This window comes from Anser brachyrhynchus (genome assembly GCF_964034855.1).
Source record: "Anser brachyrhynchus genome assembly, chromosome: 16".
Classification (NCBI taxonomy): domain Eukaryota; kingdom Metazoa; phylum Chordata; class Aves; order Anseriformes; family Anatidae; genus Anser; species Anser brachyrhynchus.
Window position 1 is genome coordinate 8,514,071 of NC_137734.1, and position 20,570 is coordinate 8,534,640.

At 42.6% G+C, this 20,570-nt stretch overlaps 2 protein-coding genes across 7 annotated transcripts in view; one reads left to right on the top strand and one right to left on the bottom strand.

Annotated features, from left to right (window-relative positions):
- The window catches only part of PARD6B (par-6 family cell polarity regulator beta), a 28,025-nt gene extending 22,319 nt beyond the window's left edge, over positions 1 to 5,706 (bottom strand). For all 3 annotated transcript variants that reach the window (XM_080558084.1, XM_080558082.1, XM_080558083.1), the window contains exons 1-2: positions 5,439 to 5,706; positions 1,108 to 1,330 (exon numbers count right to left, since the gene is read on the bottom strand). In XM_080558084.1, coding sequence (XP_080414210.1) covers positions 1,108 to 1,330; positions 5,439 to 5,504 — 289 coding nt within the window. In that variant the 5' untranslated portion in view covers positions 5,505 to 5,706. The remainder of the gene's footprint in view (positions 1 to 1,107; positions 1,331 to 5,438) is intronic.
- A 103-nt stretch (positions 5,707 to 5,809) lies between these two features.
- Positions 5,810 to 20,570, top strand: part of RIPOR3 (RIPOR family member 3) — a 58,669-nt gene continuing 43,908 nt past the window's right edge. Inside the window, exons 1-3 of one of the 4 annotated variants that reach the window (XM_080558063.1) lie at positions 5,810 to 5,900; positions 12,502 to 12,601; positions 13,353 to 13,432. The gene's annotated coding sequence lies outside the window, so the exon portion shown is untranslated. Of the gene's footprint in view, positions 6,360 to 12,501; positions 12,602 to 13,094; positions 13,140 to 13,352; positions 13,433 to 13,589; positions 14,024 to 20,570 lie in introns of those variants that run through there. The other 3 variants (XM_080558062.1, XM_080558064.1, XM_080558061.1) reach the window with 3 other exon arrangements.

The window sequence follows — 20,570 nt, forward strand, 5'->3', positions numbered from 1 at the left end:
CACTCAACAAGACAAATACATTGTCAGAAACACAGCAACTGGCAAGCAGCCACACTAGTTTTGAATATTGTTTTTGTATCAGGCTGCTTGTTGTGGAGCTTGTTCATTTTTTGGAGTGGGAAAGTCAATAAAAGCTTCTGATGGCCTAGTATTTTCCAAGAAAAATAGGTCTGCCAACAAGCAACAGCCAGGAACAGTGCACATCTTTACAGAATAACTAAGGAACAAGTCAGTTGACTTTTATGACAGGAATTGCGCATGCATGTGTTCACATACATACATTTGCACATACATGCATCCACACACACCCCTGTATGCAAGTAGGTACAAAACCAACAAATGCAGAAATTAAGTTTTCTTGGCTTCTCTGGAGTAAAACAATTTCAAGTCGCATCATTAGATTCCCCCCTCTTCTTCAGTTCCTTATACTGGATGTATTCTACTAGACAAGAACAAATACAACTTCAAAATTGATTTCTGCCGCCAGACCAAAATGAAAGCAGACACTGAAAAAGACAAACAGAATTTATACCTAGAAAACATGCTATTTTTAAAAAGCAAGTTGACAAACTAAGTGGCATTTACATTTGTGAAGTTTGCACAATCAATTTGTCATTTTGAAAGCTTCTGATTGTTTTATTCGGAAAGTGTGATAAAAATGGCATATTAAAAGTTAGTCTTTATACTGATACTTAATACTTCATGTAGTAAGACCTTCTAGATTCTTTTCCATGCTGTAATGGCCTCTCCCCTTGTCTGATCAAGGCTGGAATTTTAAATGAAACGCATCCAACATATGGAGCATAAAACCCTAGAAATACTGAGCTGAAAGTTTATTTTCATTTACTTAAATGGAAGCAGAGAGAAGCATTTGCTAGAGATTTAACTTGATTTTATCCAACCAAACTAAATACAAGCAAAAAGCACAAAGCATAAATAGGTTGCCTGAGGAAGAAGCTCTTGCAAGACAGAAGAGTTGTAAATAAATTTCATGATCTATAATTATGGAATTCAACATTGTAGAATAGGGCATTTCCTCCAAACGTCATACTGTTACTGCAGCACAGTACTGCAAACAAATGATTCACCTGCTTCAAGTGTGCTTACCTTTTCTCTGAATGAAAATCCTGAGCAGAGGATTGGCTGTGGAAACTGCTTTATGATAGTTGTCGTCATTATTGATAGGCAGCAGGTCTCCGTGAATGTCTGTATATCCCACTAGGACATCAACATTGGGTATCTTGTGCACGTGCTGCAGTAATCCATAGAACTCCTCAAACTTCCCAGGTTTGGACCTCTCCAGAGAAAACCGTCGAAACTCTGCTCCAAACTACAACAAAATATATCTTTATTCGTACGGAAACCTAACATATACTTGAGCAAAAGTATGTTTTGTAATTAAAAAAGTAAATGAAACTATAACCATTAATTTTGAAGGGGAGTACAAAGGTCCATTAACATTGTTTTTTTCAAAGTTATCATAAGCTGCTTTCACTGCTGTTTATGTGGAAGCATTTGCTAATATGGGAAGTTAGCATTAAGGTGACAAACCAGTGCAAGAATAACAGCAAATTCTCACGTGCTTATGAAACAGCCATGCTCTGGGTAAGGGAGGGAACTGATACCCAGCACTGATGTTTATTGGCGTCTCAAAAACAAGCGTGATTGACTTTCTGTGGTATGTGACTACCTGAAGTTTTTCAAGGAAGTTTCTGAGCACATTAGAATGGCATGCATAGTTTGATATACGGCTCTGGTTAATGCATACAAGGCTTAGTAGTGTTCATATTCCTAGCTGTTCAGACCACAAACAAAAAGCCGCTTTGACCTGACGGATGTAAAGAACGGCTCCTGACTTTCAGCACAAACTATGCGCAGTAAAGCTTTAGTGATATGGTCTTAAGGCAATTCTGCTGTTGCTTGGAAAGAAATCAAGGGGGAATCCAACCACTACCCCCCTTAAAAGCATTCAAAAGATTTGCCTCTGCCATCAAGACTCAAAACTTGATTGCACAGACATTTAAAATGTACCTGTATCCAAGGTTTAAAACAGATGAGGTGCAGACAATACACAAAATCCCACACACTTCATCAGTGGCACTGTACTTTCAGGGGCTGCATGTGCATTTAGTCATTATGACCACCCAACAAAAACACAAACACCCAAAATAACCCAGCTCCCTATTCCACTAAAACTTTACTCCCCTAAGTAAGATATAAGTTTTTAAAAACTAATGCTAACAATGCTTTAAGCTTAATTGTGAACAGAGCACAAGGGCGCATGGAACAAAATACTGACTGAAGTCTGAGCGTCAGCTTCAGGTATGTGCTACCCGCAGCAGATGTGAGGGTGCACAAAAAATACCAGGCCTCCAGACCCAGACCAACCCTACCTCACATTTGATTACAACCTTTAGGAGAATAAAGGCTTAAGAGTTCACACATACAAAGAAATGAAAACAAGGAGATAAAGACCCTGATGTTAGTGGGGTGTTAATGTGCTAATCCCAACACAACACAGCTAAACACCCTGCCCTTCCCAACACCTCACCTTCCTCCAAAAGGTGCAGATAAAGGAATCTATAAGCAGATAAAGGAATCTATTAGCTATAAGCATTCCTCTCCTAGAAACACTCCAATGATAGGAACATTAAGTCAGGAGAATGATTCATGTGTGCTTACCAAAAAGCAAACAGCTGCCTGCAGGAGGCCCTCCCTCCACGTCAGAGGCAGCATGCTCACTTATGACGTCGGTGAAAGAATTTGTCTCATGTTCCTATTTAATCTTGCTTCAGCTATTTGAAGTATGAACACTACAGAAACTCTCCAGGCATTGCACCAAATTCCATTTGCTTGGCTTTGACAAACTATGTAGTTTAAATACAGTTAAGTTAAAAAAGCGAACAAACCTCTCAACTTGAAGGAAGTGTTAAGTCCTACTGCAGGAGGCAGACAAAGGACCAGCTTTTCAAACTTGGGATTTTAATTTTCCACGTGATTTTATATGAAGTTGGTGCAAACACTAAGAAACAAATCATCTGGCTATTACTTCCTAACGGGGTTGCCATATGCTCAACGCTATTAGAAAGCAGGTAAACACAAAAGTAAAACCATGCAATTTCATGGGCAGTTTATTTTATCCCTCTGAATTGTTTTCGTTTCATATCAAATGTTGCACTCAATTCCATTAAAAAAAAAAAAAGATGCACTAGCAAAAATTAACAACTTGTAAGAAGTTTAAAGGAGACAAAAGATTCTAAGAGACTAATTTAAGAAAGGAAAGCTTCCTGCTACTGGAGCTGGTTACAAATACCCGCTGTTACGTGGTAACTCATCTGGGAAAACAAGCTATGTCAACTTACTAAAAAGTTACTAGAGGACGTAATAAGAGTAGCTTCTGAGAGGAACCTTTAAGTCCTCTATAACGCAGCATACTGCTGCTATACTATTAGTGGTCTCCAGCAACAGTGACAGAGCAAAACTTAGAGCTACTGTATTCATCTTTGTCTTATCAGTATTAGATTTCATTCTGAAAAAAAACACTGTTCCAAGTCGTAAGGGGGGGGCAGGACAGGGACCTGAACTTTCTGTCTCAGGATCCAGAAGTTTATCTGGGGGCTTTCATACCATCACCAGAAACTCTAAGACGGGGTATAAAACTTGTCTATGATTAGAGAAACGGTGAGCCAGAATAAATATACTATGGGGCTTCCCAGGGCTAGCTCAGACCACTTACCCAAACTGAGTAAGCTCGACTACCAAAATAATTTTGCTCATATAACAACAAGTACGGTTGGGCTGTGCTGACATCTGTCAGTAAGGGCACGATTATTGATTTGGAGTACCTAAATAAGGAGCTGTGCATCACAGCCTTCAAAGCCAGGCAGTAATGCTCCCCTCCACCTCCCACAGAACCTTTCTTTTCAGAATTTCTTATTTTCATAGAAGGAAGATGACTACTACACTACATTAAATCAAGGTGATTTTAAATAATGCATTAGCGACAAGTAGTTCGAGGAATGCCTTGAAACCTGCTTTATAATATGCACTTAAGAGACAGTCCCTATTCATTAGAACTTCAGCACTTCTCTATGAATACCAAAGGGTGCATCACAGAGCTGATCGCCAGATACATTTTAAATCAAGCAAAGCACATGATCGGGGGAACATCAAACCTAGTAATTTGGGCTAAGGCAAGAAATATCCCACAGCAACAGCTATGTTTAACTAGTATTTGGAAGCGTGGCTGCCAGGTATTCCTGTGTGTTTTGACTTTGTCCACATGAAGGTTAAGTTAACAACACTTTAAAAAAATCATTACCACCAACGCAAGCTAAAGAAGCCAACCACGCATTTTCTAGTAGAAGTTTCAGCGCTTGCCATATTAATCTTAAAAAAAAAAAGAAAAGAAAAAGACACCCAAGTCCTAGCTGCTTCACCCACAGTGCAGCCGCGATACCTGATTTGTAGGAAATGACAGGACACAACACAGGCAAACAGACTGGAGACTAGTTTAGAAAAAAAACAAAGATACAAGAGACGTGTTTTACCAATAGAAGAAAACACATTCCTGTAGAGGTGGGCACAGACAATGGAAAAGGATTTTTAATCTCAAGTTATATATATATTTTTTAATAGCTTGACACCACTTACGATGTCTAGGATCCAATACCTTTACTGCTGTAAATTTTAGTTCACAAGTAACTGCAAAATGATAAATCAAAGAAACATTATCCATACAAACGAGAACAAAGAAAAAATTTTTCAGAACCCTAAAGAAGCCTAAGAACCCCAACAAGACTGTGGCTCAGTAGCACATAAAAGTTAACAATTGGAAGAACGGATGCAGAGATACTGATGAGAGATGATTTACAGAACTGTGCGAAGCTCTGACAGCAAGAAACTGTTGGTATTAGCCGTAAGATAGATATGGGCTCGATAAAGTAACTCCCAGTGTAAAGTCCTCGAGGAGTTTATAAAAGAAGGCAAGTGCTGTGGTAAGGTAACGAAGCCAGGTAGCTACTCTACCGAGTAGGGCGAGCTCTAAGAATATGCTCTACTTTAAAAAAAAAAAAACAAAAACAAAAACAAAAACAAAAAACCAACAACAACAAAGTATACACATGCAGAATCATTAAGTTAAATAAATAAATAAATAAATAAATATTTCTTTCCTGGTTTGGACGAAGAAGAGGTTTGGGTTTTCCGCCTAAGACCCCTCTTTCCACTCAGACGCCCCCGCATTCTCCCCCTCCACCTCCTTCCCCTCCTGTGCAGCACTGGGGGCCCAACATCCCCCCCCGGATCCCCAAGCCCCCTTTTCTCCCCCCGCCGAGGACCACGGACGCCCCCACAGCGCCCCGGGCCCTCAGGGAGCCCTCAGGGAGCCGGATCCAGGTGAGCCCGCAGCGCGCCCGCCCCCCGCCCGCGGCACCCACCTTGCTCTTCACCTCCATCGTGCCCAGGCCCCGGCTGCCCGCGGCCCCGCGGTGAGGCCGGTTCATGCCGCCGGGAGGGGCCGCACCTCAGCCTCGTCCCCTTACTCGGCTCCGGGGGGCCTCCGAGGAGCGCTGGGGAAGGGATCAAGGCGACAAGGGAGGGATCGAGGCGGGGAGCGAGACCCAAAACCACCCGCCCCCGGCGCCCTCCGCCCGCCGCCTCCCGCCGCCCTCACAGCGGGGCCGGGGCGGGGCCTGGCGGCCGCCCGCACCTGCCAGCCGCGGGGGGGGCGGGGCCGCGGCGCCGAGCCGCCACTGCGCCTGCGCAGTCGGGCGGGGCCGCGCACCTGCCGCTCGCGGGCATGCGCAGTGAAGGAGGGGGGCGCGGGGGCGCGCACCTGCGGCGGAGCTCGGCGGGGTTCCAAGATGGCGGGCGGCGCCCCGCTGAGGGGAGGGGGGCAGGTGGGACGCGATAGGGAGGCACGGGAGGGTTTTTTTAAAAAAAAACAAACTCAGGGAGCGGGCGTGGGATGTGACTTGGTAACCTTTGGTCTGGAGGAGCTGGGTCTTGTGTGTAAACACAGGGCTGTGGCGGCTGGAGAGCAGCGCTTCGCCCCCTTCCTCCTCCTCCTCCTCAGCCCCCGTGCTGCGCCCGGCCTGGCCTCAGGCTGTGGAGCGCCCTCTGGAGCAGGAGGTGCCCCTGCCCATTCTGGGGTATTAATCGTTAATTAATTAATCGCAGAATTTAATGATCTTTAAGGTCCCTTCCAGCCCAAACCACTCTGCGATTCCTTCTGCCTTCTGTGAGGAGCTGCCAGGTCCTGGCCGCCCTGAAGGCAGGGGGCGATGCCTCAGGTGCCCGGCAGCTTGGTGCAGGACGTGCGCCTGAGTTCGAGGATGTGTGCACGGGTTACGTGGAAGGTATTTACAGGTTACATAGAGAGTATCTGGAGGAGTGGGATAGAAGTTTGAACTCTTGCTCTCTGGATGCGTTGAAGTCCATCCTGGCTGCAGGGTTGTTGGAGGAGTTTTTCATTTTAACTACATCTAATATTGTGGGATCTGGTAACATGTCTGAATGGTTGGTTTTGTGGCCTGGTTTATTGGCTTTATACTGTCAGGAAATCATTTTTTTTCATATAAAGGCCTACTTAATTTCCTTGTTAAGGGACTGACAAACCTACATAATGGGGAGACCATTTACGTTTTACAATCTGAAGAAAAAAGATTTTTCATTTACATAATTTTGCGTATACAGGCAGAAAGCATGTAGATTGATCTAGTTATGTCAACAAACCTTTGAAATTATGTTTTTTCCCAGCGCATAAAACTGGTAGAAGGGAATTCAGTGTGAGGCATCCTCTTGTACGCTGTGTGCAGACTGCTTTCAGGAGTTCAAACAGCTCCTTGCGGTTGAGGCAAGGTGTGAGTGTCTAGTCAGTTCTTAAGTCTCAGCTGGTAATCAGTAATATTAAAAAAAATCCAGTACTGAATCACTTTTAAGTCGGTAATGTTTTGTACAGTTGATCTTGTCATGCCAAAGGCAAAGAAATTGCAGCTATCACTCAAGCCAAGACAAGTTGTAATTACTACAGAGGATATTGTTAATTCTTAAGTATAGTTTGCTGTCAGACAGTGTCTAGGCTAATTCTGGTCTTCCCATCCTTCATCTAGTATGTTTTGTTTCTACTCTGCAAAATGATGAGAATCTAGCCTGCAAATTTAGATAAAATCTGTGTGTTGTAAACAGAGGCAATAGATTACAGCTACGTGAGCAGGACTTGGATAAAACGTTCCATTTTGTCACTTTATAATTACAAAATTGGAAAGAGTTTGGACTACTTTCCATTTCTGTCTTCCACGGCGTGCTTGTCTTAGAGAGTTGTAGGAAAGCACCAAGAACACCTTTTCCAGTTGTGGATTTTTTTTTTTTTTTAAAGCAATTGGTTTGCCATTTTTCTTTGGAGGAAAAGGGGGGAAGAACCTTCTGAAGATGATTTGTGCTTGAAGCCATCATGCAGTTAATTTTATTGCTATAGATTTATGGGGTATCGTCTAAGATAATTTTTTTCTATCTTGCATTCCTCGAATGGTTGGAGTTCCATTCAGTGGGTGTGGTAGCATGCTTAAGGAGTCAGGGCAAATTCATTTCAAGTCACTGAAACCAACCTAGTAAAATGTATTAATCACTGGCTTGCTTTCATCACGAGGAGCTGACGTGTGAGGAAGGAATGCAATAAACAATTTGATTTCAGATAAAGGTAGGGAGAGAGGCATTTTGTGCCAGGAGTAGCACAAGTTTATAGAGCTATTTTAGTCACAATTTCTGTAAAACCTATGACTTGATCACGACTATTCATGGCACCTTTAGTTTCAGCTCCTGTGAAGTTGAAAGACAGGTTGGGTTTCCTAATCTCTGGATAGCTGGGGAAGTTTGTGGGAGGACTCTTTTTTTTTTCCTGTTTGTTTTCATGGGGAAATTAGTTCACTAAGTCCACCGTGGAGTATAATGAGATGCTTCTTTCCCATCTCAGTATTTCCCACTTTTTAATTGGAGTGGCATTCCGTACAGCCCTCCTGGGAGTTGAAAGAATACTTCTAAGAATAAAAAATGTCTACCAGCATATATTGACTGTTATTGATGACCTACCAAATCTTTTACTGTGTAACTCAGAGCTTATGCTCTTTCTACATTTAACTTCAGCTATTTTTTATTTATACAGGACAGTGCTTGCTCATTAGATCAAGCAGGTGGCAATCTGATTAAATACTGGAGTTGATGAGAGGTTTTTTTCTATGGGAAGAGAAGTTTTATTTTAAAATGATAATAAGGTCATATCACAGATTCTACTCCTTTCTTTTCACAAATAGAATTTGTAGGCTTTCTTTTTGATACATTCATCTTGTATAGCAGTTATATTTCCCTGCAAAGAGTGGAGTTCTCAAGAACAGTGTATATGCTTGGATAGCTTTGTTTTCAGAATGCTAGGGATATATGTGACATCAAATTGTTTTTCCTTTTCCCCTGCTAAATACAGGCAAGGCGTTCTTGTTGTAGAGGTATCTGATGTTCACAAATGCAAATAATGTTGTAAAGCACTATTTATAGGTACCCACGAAGCCATGGAACATTACGTTCTGTTATTTTCATAATATTCTGTTAACTCTTGTGATCCTGGAGTAGGATCCCTGAATTTACAAATGTTGCATTATATAGAAAGAATTTGTGAAGGGTAGCTTGTTATATTTTATCTCCATGAAATACAATCCGTACCAACAGCACTATACAAATACAAGCACAAAGCTCATCAAGTAAACCCCATTACACAGCAGTTCAGTTAACTTAAGAAGAACAGTAATATTTAAATAGTGCATGTATGACAAGAACTGAGTTCTTATCCTGGAATTGTGACACTTGGTGCCATGTACATTTTAAGGGGGGGAGGGGGGATTTTTGTTTTGCTTTGCTTTTTAGTAACGGATGTATTTGTTTTTTAACTGCATATCTATAAAATGACTTTCAGCACGGAAGTAGTGATATAATAGTATGTAGCTTCTCCTGTATGCAAATCAGCAATACAATACAATCCTACCAACAGTACAGCGGTTGTATAGGTGCAAGTATATAGTTAGAAACCATGCTGCTGCTAGATCTGCGTAGGTCAATAGATAACACTTTGTTTCCTTCCCTAAGGTAGTATATGAACATCAGTTATTTATCTCTCCAGTACTCACTATTTTTGATCTAGAATTTGGAAAAAATATGATGGATCAGAGGAATAATTGCTCAGAATTGTCTTTTAGGCTTCCTGTTGGTAGAGTTTGGAATTTTAGTTTTGTCTTAAAGAGAGAATTAGATAAAAAGCTCCACTTAAACTTTTTGGAGTAACGACTTTGCTTTTAAGCTTGTCTCGAAAGCATTTCCTGCTACTGGTGGATAAAAATGCCCCCTGCTAGCAGCTGCAGCCTGGAATAAATGCTGCTTTAAGTGCTTTCTGCTGAATAATGCGAACTTAACGCCTTTTACTACAAAGGAATGTTTTTAGACAGAATGGTGTCTGATAGATCTTAAAATTACTTGTGACTACCCATGGTATGCTTAACAGAGCAAATCAGCATGCTTTGCCAGTGGTTAAAAGTAATTAATTACCTATCAAACACGCAGGTAACATTTGAGCTTTGAAGCTGCCAAGCTGCTGTGGGTCCTGACAGTTTCATCTTTTACACATCAGGCTCCTGTTACGCAGCTGGGCTGCAGCGTTGTTATACCCCCTCTTCCTCCGGGGTACGAGGTTTAAGCACTCGGCATGGTTTGGCTGCCAGCACTCGGCAGTGTTTGCAAACCTCCCGCGTTTACAGCCGCGGACGTGCTTCCCGAAACGTTGCACTTAGCTCCCGTTTCCTGGGCTCCCGTACTCTGGTCTAGGAGGAGGCTGCTCTCGGAGCTGCCAGAAGCAGATGTCCGGCTGCTTGGCGAGGAGGGGCTGAAGCGGGGCCGGCCGCGTGGCTGCCGGTGACAGCGGTAAGCAGCCGCACGGAGCACAGCGGCACCCGCTCGCTGTTCGTTACCGGGCTCGGTGCCGCGGCTCCTCCCGGCTGCTGCTGCGGGCGGCGCGGGGCGGGGCCCGGCACGTGGGCGGGGCTTACAGCAGGCCACGCCCCCACCAAGCCCCGCCCCAACACCAGGCCCCGCCCCCCGGCGGCGCGGCGGGAAGTGCCAGCAGGGGGCGGTGCGGGGCCGCGGGGCCCCGAGCCCCGTTTCGGGGGGCTGGGAGCAAGCGCCGCGTTCGGGCCGTGGCAACGACTGCAGGCTTTTTGTTCGGGGCGTGTTGCGAGCACGCGTGAGCGAGGAGAACCCGGTGCGAAGCTACGGAGTTGAAGCAGGCAGACGTGTATATGCTGACATAATAGGGCTGTCACTGCTTATAACCGAGTAGTACTGATCCACTGGTAGTAAGTACAAATAGAAAAGGGCAAGCCGGGAAGAGCGGCAAAGCAATTCAGTTTTTCCATGCATGTCACATTTGGAAATACTGAGTCCATGTGAGTTCAGCCACTGTCACAGTCCTGTTCAGCTTTTAGAGCGTATTCTCTGCTTCTGTTGGCCCATCTTCTAGTTTCCCTCCTGAGTTATAACACCGTGAACTAGAATTTCCAGTGCAGGCAGATGGATGTACAAAGAAGCAAAAACTCAAATGCTTAGAATTCTGGATCCATGTAACTACAGTTTAATCTTATTATAACACGCTCTCAGAAACTCTCGGTAAATATTCTTTATATAGGGATGGTGTGCTTGAACGTCTGAAGTTTGTTGTGTTACAGTAACAAAGGTGCCTAGCCAACGTATTGGTAATCTGTTTCTATGCAGATTACTTCATATTAATTAACATTGAAGTAGCATTTTAAAATGAAAAGAATGCAAAATAAAGAAGGGCGGTATGGAGAGACAAGGAACTGTTAGCATACATATTGCTTGCACCAAGAGCTGCAAGAAGAAGGATTGTTTTCTCCAGGTTAGCCTGGGGTAAAGGACCATATTAAGACTGCTAACTAGGTTATTAGCTGAGCTATTAGCTACTGCTAGTGTAAACAGAGGTATGGCTTACAGGAGCCTTTATTAAAAGTCAGTTTAGTCTGGATCTTCCTGAGTAGCCTGGTCTACTCAGAGTTTTCTGTCTATAGTTCAGTTGGTTTAGAGACCAAATAAGAATGACTTAAGTCGGTACTTAAACAATAACATTGTTTAAAGTCAATCTGATAATTATTAAAATTGTTTAAAGTGAATCCGATTCTTCCAGAACACTGGTGTGGCTGGAACTGTCAATGTATAATATTTTTTGCAACTGTCCTGAATATTTCATTGCAGAATGATCTGTGTGTATCGTTGGCACGTGACTTGATGGATGTCAAGTGGCTGAATTAATATTTGTGAGGTGCTTTGAGATTACTGGAGAAAACATACTCGCATTTTTAATGGCCCTTTAGGTCTGAGAGACATCAGAATGTGTTTTATTTTTTTCTTCATAAATATTATAATGGTGGCAGCAATTGAGTATTTACTGCTTTTTATATGCGTGAGAATACCAAACATATGTATTTTTAAAGGAAATTCCAGAAGACTGTGAAACTAGCTTGTAACAATAGTTTTTAGGTTTGTGTCCATTGTTTTCAAGAATATGTAAATTGTTACATTATAGAACTCACTTTGAACCCTGCTACATAATTAGCTGCACTAAACATCAGTATTCAATTTGGAAAATCTGTAGCCAAGTGTTTTATTACAATTTCATGGAAAAGGAGAGAATGTGAACAAAACCGTTGAGCAAATAATCTGAAATGCAGTTAAAAATAATGAAAACCAAGCACCAGCCACATAAACACACCAGATGAAGACACAGCAAATGAAGATCATAAAAAATAAACTGGAATAAAAACACATACGACCAATCCTCAGCTGAACTAAATATGGACATCTGCAGAGGGAGCGATGGAACTTCGGTCATTTGCGTTAGCTGAGGGTGTGGTCTGTGCGATTTATTATAAGTCAAGAGGAAATGACAGTAACAGTAAAGGTTTCTTGGTCAACAGCAGTTGTGTAGGGCTCCTGCAGAGATTTGGTGTTCTGACAAACGTCCTCCTGCAAATCCAGTTAAGTTGCTTTAAAATAGCCCCTGCGTGCTCCACCCTGCTGCGTGGCTGGCACACCGAGACACGAGCCCGCGCTGTTATGGCTGCAGTGCACAGCCCAGGTTTTAGCATAGCCCTGTGCTGTGTGAGCTGATCCGATACAGCTCACGCTGCCGGGCCTGAGGCAGGAGCACGCAGCCAGCTCTGCTGACCCCCCTGTAAGACTAGTAACCCCAAGCAGAGGCCGGCCATGTGGCTTGCTCCATTTTAGACTGCTATAGCTGTATTTGCCAGGGGGATGCTTCTTCGAGCAGTGTGATAGATCTTAAAACCCTCAAATACCGGGAAAGGCGAGAGAACAATAAGTAGAGTTACAGTTCTTAGAATATGTAATGTTGTTACATGCACGAGTCCATGTATTTACATCTCCTTGCAGTTTGTCTTGCTAGGAACATCAGTTCTGCAGTTTGTCTTCTCCGTGGTGTATCACTGTTGCCTTTTTCAGCCCTCCAAGCACCTATTGGTTTCAAGATCAGGTATGAAAACCACTTTTACTGGCATTTCAACACTGTTCGTTCTAAAGCATATTAAACCGAAAGTGCTTGAGTTATATGTTCAGCTGACTCCATCAGCCCATCTGTTCTTGTCTCCTATTGCTCTCACCTTCATGTGTGTCTATTCCCTCCTGCATCTTCTTAAAACCATGCTTTTTTCAGTTATGTGAGAGATCTTCCCTTTTCAAGGCTTTCATTTAAGCAACATCATAAAGTACTGTAAAAGAGCAATAACTCTGCCCTGACAGGTTCTTGTGGGGGATCTGTGGTCATCTGGTGCTTTGGGAGCTTTAGCTTGCGTTTTATCCTCCTGAGACAGGATCGTAGGAGAGCCTGCTGCGTGTCCTAGGTCTTGCTGAACGTGGTCAGAAGGGGAGCAAACACGTTTAGTAATAAAGTTATCTTACAAGCACATCCAACTTCCGTACAGTCAGCTCATTTGCTTCGCGGGGAGCGTCGAGCTTCCTGTGCTGTCAGTCAATCAACTTGCTGACTCCGCGGGGAAATGGCGAAAAAACAGGTGAAAGTGAAAGAGGGATGAGACACACCGTAATTAATACAAGGTGCTGTGCCCAGGGCAGGAACGCAGTTGTGCGTTGGTGTTTACAAAAGGCCTGGCAAGGCATTGTTCAAAAGAAAAGAGATGTGATTGTGTGGGTTCATATGGTGAGGCAGGGAACCTGGGAGGATCTCGTCCTGCTTTCTACATCACAAATTCACATCTTTTTGCCAGGCTTATGTGGAAGGAGTCCAGAAAACAAGCAGAAGGGAGCTCATTCTGGAGGAGCAGTGCCTGCCTGAGGAAGCAACGAGGTCAGTAGTGGGTGCAGCAGAAAGGGCTTGGGTTAGCAAAGAAGGAAACAGAGCGAACGACACATGTGCGGTAATAGAAAACCTCTGGGAGGACGGGATGGAGAAGGGCAAGAGGCGATAGGAGAAGGAAAGATGCTGCTTAGGGAAAGGCTGATGAGGGCTGTGGGAGGATGGTGAGGAGAGCAGGGGCAGGAGGGATGCCGGGGGGACGGGGGTGGGTGGCCCCGCGTGCGGAGCCCCTTTGCCCCGGCCCTGCGGCGCGGTGGGGCCGGCGCTGAAGCAGCTGGAGCAAGCGAGGGGGCGCTTGGGATGCTCCCTGATTAATAGCAGAGGGTCCGGGCCGTGACCGCAAGCTCGGCATGTGCCGGAGCCTCGCTGCACTTTCCCAGCCCCCCTGCCAGGATGAGGGGGGTCGGAGGGAGGGAGGAAGGGAGGCAGCGAGCGGGACGGGGCGATCGGCAGCCAGCTGCGAGCCAGCAGCGCTCCGGAGCCGCGGCTTCCTGGAAGCGGAGCCCGGCCGGGCGGCAGCCGGCGGCGATAAGCGGCGGCTGGCGGAGCCCTCCCGGCGGCACGGCCTCTGCGAGCCCGCAGGTAAGGCAGCACCTGGCCGCACCACCGGCTCCGCGGGGCTGCGGCTGGCGGCGGGGAGAAGCAGGGTCCCGGTGCCTGTCCCGGTCCCGGTGGAGGAACGGGCGGCCGGGAGCCGCGGGGCAACCGGGAGGCACCGGCATCGCAGCGGGGAGAGCTGCGGGAAACCCACAAGGGCTGCCCGGGCCCTCCGGCGGGGGCACCTCCGGAGAGCCGCGAGCCGTGAGCAGGCAGGCGTCGAGCCCTGCTGCGGCAGCGGGGAGGTGCGGTGGTGGTTTAGCCGGGGGTGAGCGCGTTCGTGCCAGGAGACGCCCGGGAACCCCTCGGGAGGTGAATGCCTGGCTGGGGCAGGTGGAAAAGTCAGAGGAGCAGGGCAACGCTTATGCCATCCTGCGGGGGTTGTGTTTTGGAGGTGTCGCTGTACGGGCTGGTAATATTTTTGTAAGCTCTTTTTGACTGTGTAGAGGTTGTATTTTATTTGCTCATAAATATGGATTGAGGTTTTGGATCGTGGCCCGGTTACGTTTTGCTTCAGACAGAGTTTACTTTCCCCTTTCAATAAGTTTTAAATATGTTGGGCCATATGGAAATTGACTTGTTCATCAACCCAAGAAAGCTGAACGAATTTGGAAAATAATGTTACATAATTCTTGAGCGTGCGAGTATCGAACCAGAGTCAGAGCAGCAGTACTCAAAACTCCCGATTCAGTCATTCACTTAGTTGGTAACAAGACTTAATCTGTCTCTACCAGTGTTTTCACAGCTGTAAAATGGGAGCTACACCTTTTAATGAGGGACATTACATAATCTTTTTGGAAAGACTTTACTGAAAAAGAAAAAGCATAGTAATGATCATTTTAGATTGTGTAAGGGTGGTAAACAATGCAACATACATCTGAGGGAACATTTTATGTTGAATGGAGAGGTGTCTGAGAAAGATGTGGTGTCTAGTGGAACACGAACATTAGGAACTTCTCTGTAATGTTCATTTCTCATGCAGTTGCTCAGTTACATGCTGCTGCTCTGAATTCTGCAGAGTGGATGACATAAGCACTACACGTAATAGTGCCCAAATGGGAAGGAGGCGTTACCGAGTAGCAGACCAAGCCCACTTCGTGCCCCACGTCTAGAGAGAAACTTATCAGGGATGCAACACGTGCGATATGGTAGTGAACAGCTAGCTTGTTAATTTTTTCTGCCAGTTAGATTCTGAATATTGTTTAGAGGAATGAAAGGGCGTCCGTGAGACAACAGGTTGTGTGTCCTATCCTGTGCTCAATTCTAGAGTCAGTGACTGAAGTGAAGGAGTGGCATTTCTGTTAACAGCACGAAGCCAAGAATGGTGAAATATAGGCCAAACAGTGAGTTATGTAATGCTATTCCCTAAAGGGTAGTATAAAGACGAGATGATTTCCTTATGTCAAGATGAAGAGCAGCAGCAGAGTTGCTCTGCAATGTTCGCTCCAGCCCTGGGTTCCTTAGGATCAATCCAGGCAGGGACCTGAGACCCCATAAGAGCAGATCAACCAATGTCACTTTATTCCCTTCCACAGCTAATTTCTCTGCAAATACTCCTTTACAATGTGCTTATAAAGAACCTGAGAAGTGGAGTGGGGCCATTATAGCTAAAAAGGAAGTCAGTCTATTGGGAGGGGAAAGTTACAATTGTAATGTGTCTCTCTCGAGGGCTTGAAGAATGATAATGTGGAATTGTAGTGCACCAGGACAAAAGAGAAAGTTATAGAAAGTATAGAAAGTTATGCAAAACAAAGCAAGGGAATGAGACATGTCTCAGACCGGTTGTTAATCATGCCCTTTGGATGAAATAAATAGTGAGGCTACATTGGAAGAGTAGATATTTTATGTAAAATAGTGGGTTTAATATTAGTTTAATATACACACTTGCTCTTAGCCAAAAGACTGAGAAAAAGGGAACAGACGGAGTTGAATTATCCAGGTTGTTATTGACCAGAACTGGATTTTGGAAGGTGACTGGCTGGTGACAATCCAAAATTATACAGACAGCAAGTCTTGCAAAGACCATCAGCAGGCCTTTAATGACTACAGGTGCTCAGGGTCCTGGGTTTAATTCTGATCTTAAGATGACGCCTCCACTAGTCCAAGAGGGACATAAAGGTCTGTTTCTGACTTAACAGTTTTTATCCACTTTTTCCAACTTTTCCATTTCTGTTGCCAGTTTATTCTCCCTAAGTGCAGATTGCTTTAAACCAATATGTCTTCAAAGACATAGGGCCTGAAACCATAATTTCTATTCAACATTTTAGGAAAAAAAAAAAAACAAAACTTGGTTTTCAGCCAGTCAGTGCATTTAATCATTACTAATTTAGAGGATCAGAATACCAGACGATCTCGCTTTCTTTGTCACTAATACAGAAAATACTGTAAGTGTAGTTAACAAACCATTTTGTATGTAATTGATCTAGGTTTGAACTTGGCTATTTCTAGTTAAATAATGAAATCTGTTTCATGGGGAACTTAAAATGCGATTATTGCAAAAGCAACTGTGTCAGTGATATTTTCTTATCCATCAGATATGTTCTTTCCATTAATTCATCCCTGATTTGCTTGATGGAGTATCAAAAATCTATTTTCAGTATTATTTTTTTAACTCCTGCTATTTCAGGCTGAAAGTGCAGTAGTCCTTGCAAACTGCTCTGGTTCTTACATCATGGACTGAGATCCACTGTAGTGTTGACATCTTATGGTGTCAATCTCAATTGAACTGTAAAATGCCCCTAATAACTTGCTTTGGAGTATAGTCTTACAGATTATTAGAGATTAAAAAAAAATGTTCATATGCTAATTTACAGCCCCAAGTTCAGTTTGCTAAGTTTTTATTCCTGTTTTTCTTTCCTTTCTCTATAACTAAATTGTTCAGACTACAGATTCTGAGAATGCTGGCAGGCTGAAGCTGGGATCTCTAAAACATAAACAAAGTGTTAATAGGTTCCTATAATTTCAAGTAAGAAAGATCTGTTGGTCCTCAACAGCTTACAGAGCCAAGGACTGCATGCATCAGTATGGGCAACAAGCAGCAGAGGCATTCACATCTAACAGACACTTCAGACATTCTGGCCTTGTGTGCTCCTGACGTATCTCATCTGTAAAATGGTGATAGTACAGTAATGTTTACATAGTATTGGAGAGATGATAAGAAATCAATATCAAGCGTTCTCAACGATGTAGGGCAAGTTACGTTTATGATTAAGAATGAACCTTGTTCCTCTTAGCTGAATACTTTCCTCACATTTTTCATATGGTAGGAGCAACAGTAACAAAGCACTCATCATTTTATAAAAAAAAAAAAAAAAAAAAAAAAAGGCTCATAGAATGTGTGCTCACAACAGTTTTCTCTAACCATTGTAGGAACATTTTAAAACTTGTACTTTTAAGCTATGCATAAGTATTGATAGTTAACAGTATGTGCGTCTATGAAGGCGGAAAGGGTTATACGATTACATGTGTTTGCAGATCTCTCTTTGCTTCACATTCTTGCAGACCAGAACAACAACATAACTTTCTTCTTTCAGGATAGTTAATGTTCTGGCCCAGAATTATAGCACCAGATGTGTTGCCACAGAAACAATTTAAAAGGAGAAGGAATCGCAAGCGAGTTGTCTTTCTAATGGAAAATGTAAAAGCAGTATTAATGTTTTAGAGCATGTCATTGGTTTTCTACGTGTTGTATGTTTGTGCATGAGAGAATAAGGAAGAATTGTACTTTTTTTGTTTTGTCCATCTGTTATTGTTTTAAAAGCTCTATACAGGGTTGAAAATTGAAAAACACTGTATTATGGGCATGTTACATACCTCAGAGACACTTTTTATTAAATCCTGATTCATTTTTAGAAACATTTTCCTTGAAAAGTGTGCAGTGTGCTTGCAGATTTACTTAGCTCCACTTGCGGCATGCTTTGGAAAATATTTCCAGTAACAGTTGTTTCTGTTAAAGTAAGGAAACATATTCAACTATATAAAATTATCCCAGATTTTGATGCTGAGAATTAATAGCACATTCTTACTTACTGTAGTTGACATGCTGATGAAAAGAAGGAATGTATATAGGAAATATTTTGATTTAATCTTGCCTAGGAAGGCTTAAAGCAACCAGAGCCCTGGATTTTAGCTAGCATTTCTTTTACTCTGAATTGTTGCCATAGGGTACTCTATTCAGCATATTGTTTTCTCAACTGTTATGAAAATATTCATCTGGACAAAATGCAACATAAATTGCCTTAATATCTCCTTTTCACTTTGACCACAGAAGGGCATCTTATTTTCCTACCGTTTTGTACGCTGTTTGGGGGTAGAATAACAAGAAAAACATCCATGAAGGCCAGAACTGCAGCAGAACAGGTTGGCGCCTATAATTGTATTGGAAACTCTGCAGATATGGATACATCTTGTATTTACAAAAGGAGATTTTTCTTGAATTTAGGCTGATTTTATTTAATTTAAGAAAAATGCTGACAGAATTGTATCTGTACTAGGATTTCATTTTACTCAAAGACTTGTCATAAAATACAGTGTCTGTAACTAACATTGGTGGGCATTTCTTTTATGAAAAGACTGAAAAAAAATCTTGTATGACTTTCCCTGAAAAATCAGGGAAAATTTTTAAAAAGGCCTTAATCCACACATGGAGACTTGTTTCCACAGTTATTTGTCATATATGCTGTTGGAAATTATTTCTCCTTGCAAATTTTGAAATACAACTGTCTGGGTAGATGAAGAAAACATAATTGCATTTATCTTACCAAAATTCAGGGTGAAGCTCATGTTGTTTTGAAGTGATGGAAAAACATGATTATGTGCATCTTTGTGCATAATGCTAACTGGTGATTTTGGAGGATAATAAGCATAGACTGTTATCCTGAGGAGCCTTTTTTATTATTTATTTATTAATTTATTTATTACTTGCTCTCTGTGAAATACTTATTTTTTAAATCTTATTTTACAGTGTAGCACTGCTTTTTGTATAACCATACTTTTAAATGTGTCTCAGTTTGAAAATACGTATCTTATTCCCTTTGTTCCTTATCCTTTATACAACTCTAGCATTTTTACTTTTCCATTGTTGAAAATTACTTATAATAGAAGTATTGGAATATGTCAATGTATACAGGAGTTATGAACAGTTACATAAGCTTATGAAAAAATGTTCCACCTCTTTATAAGTGTCCTACAGGAGTAATCTTTTGAAACCTATCAGTTTTGGAATTAGAGTGCATACCATGTCACACATTTGAGTTTTGGCAGGTTCACAGGCACGTACATCACCAAACAAGATGTGCCATAAAGATAAGAAATGCATTTCTCTCTTGCATTCCTTTTTCGGGCAGAGCTCCAATTTTGGGTGTGGAAGGAATGCAGAGCTGGGCCTAGCGCTTGTGGCTGCACAGGTTAGGAGTGAACTTTCAGTGTAAAATCTGGATCTGAAAATGCATCCATATTTTGCTAGAAGACCACAGTTATTTAAATCCAGGTTTCTGGTTTGAGTGTTCTTTGGGGCTGAATCAGTCCTTGTTTGCAAGCTGATCCAGACATCCCCGTAATTAGTTCACATCCCTTCTGTTTGATTCCATGAGGAGACAGGTTAGTCTGTCTTTAGGTGGTAGAGATTTCCCAGACAGATATTGTAAACTTGAAATATAGGTACTTGTAATTTTCTTTAAAATGTCCTTTGGGCCTGAAATTTCTTGTGCTTGGTTTCAATCCAGTGTTGAATAAGACTGGAAAGTCTGAATAATGTCAGTTCAGCTGCATTTGAGTTATTCAAGTGCATTTTAAAAATATGTACTTTCCACTTACATTTTTTCCATAATTCTTTGCACTCACGTAACCTCTGTCTTATTATTTAAATTGCCACAGACGTGAAGAGGAAAAAATCATTCTCCAGTACCAGGATTCAACAGATAACCAAATAGGGAGGCAGTTGAAAGACCTCAGTGTACTTTAAAGTCATAATGTTTACTGCTTTATTGTTAGCATGAATAGGTTTACATTTCTAGTAGTGCAGACAAAATACAATATAAATAACTTCCAGTTTTCCTGTGCACTGCATTTCCACAGTGTTTACATTCTGAAACTGAAATTTTGCAAGAAGAGTTTGGGTTTCTCTGGATTGTGAGGAAGGATTTTATTTGATGAGATCCGTAAAGTCAGAGTGGTAGGCCATAGTTTTCCCAAAGATTTGATGCACGTTCCAAATGCATATGTAGCTGATGGAGCGGTTATTACAATTTATCTTCTCATTTGTGTGAAAATGTGGCTAATACTTGATCTATACAGAAAACTCGTAGACTTTTCTCAAGTTGGAAAGATTCATAGCTATTTAGCTGGTACCTGTGTACCTGCTGTGTTTTGTTTGTTTTTATAGTGGGAGATAAAAACATAAATGCAGTTACAATGGATGGATCATGTTCAAAAATGCTTCAGTTTAGTTCCGTCAATAACATAACAGTTTTAACATCACTGTGTTTGTTAACTGAGCATTAGAGTGTGCCTTTTTCATGCTTTTAGTACATTA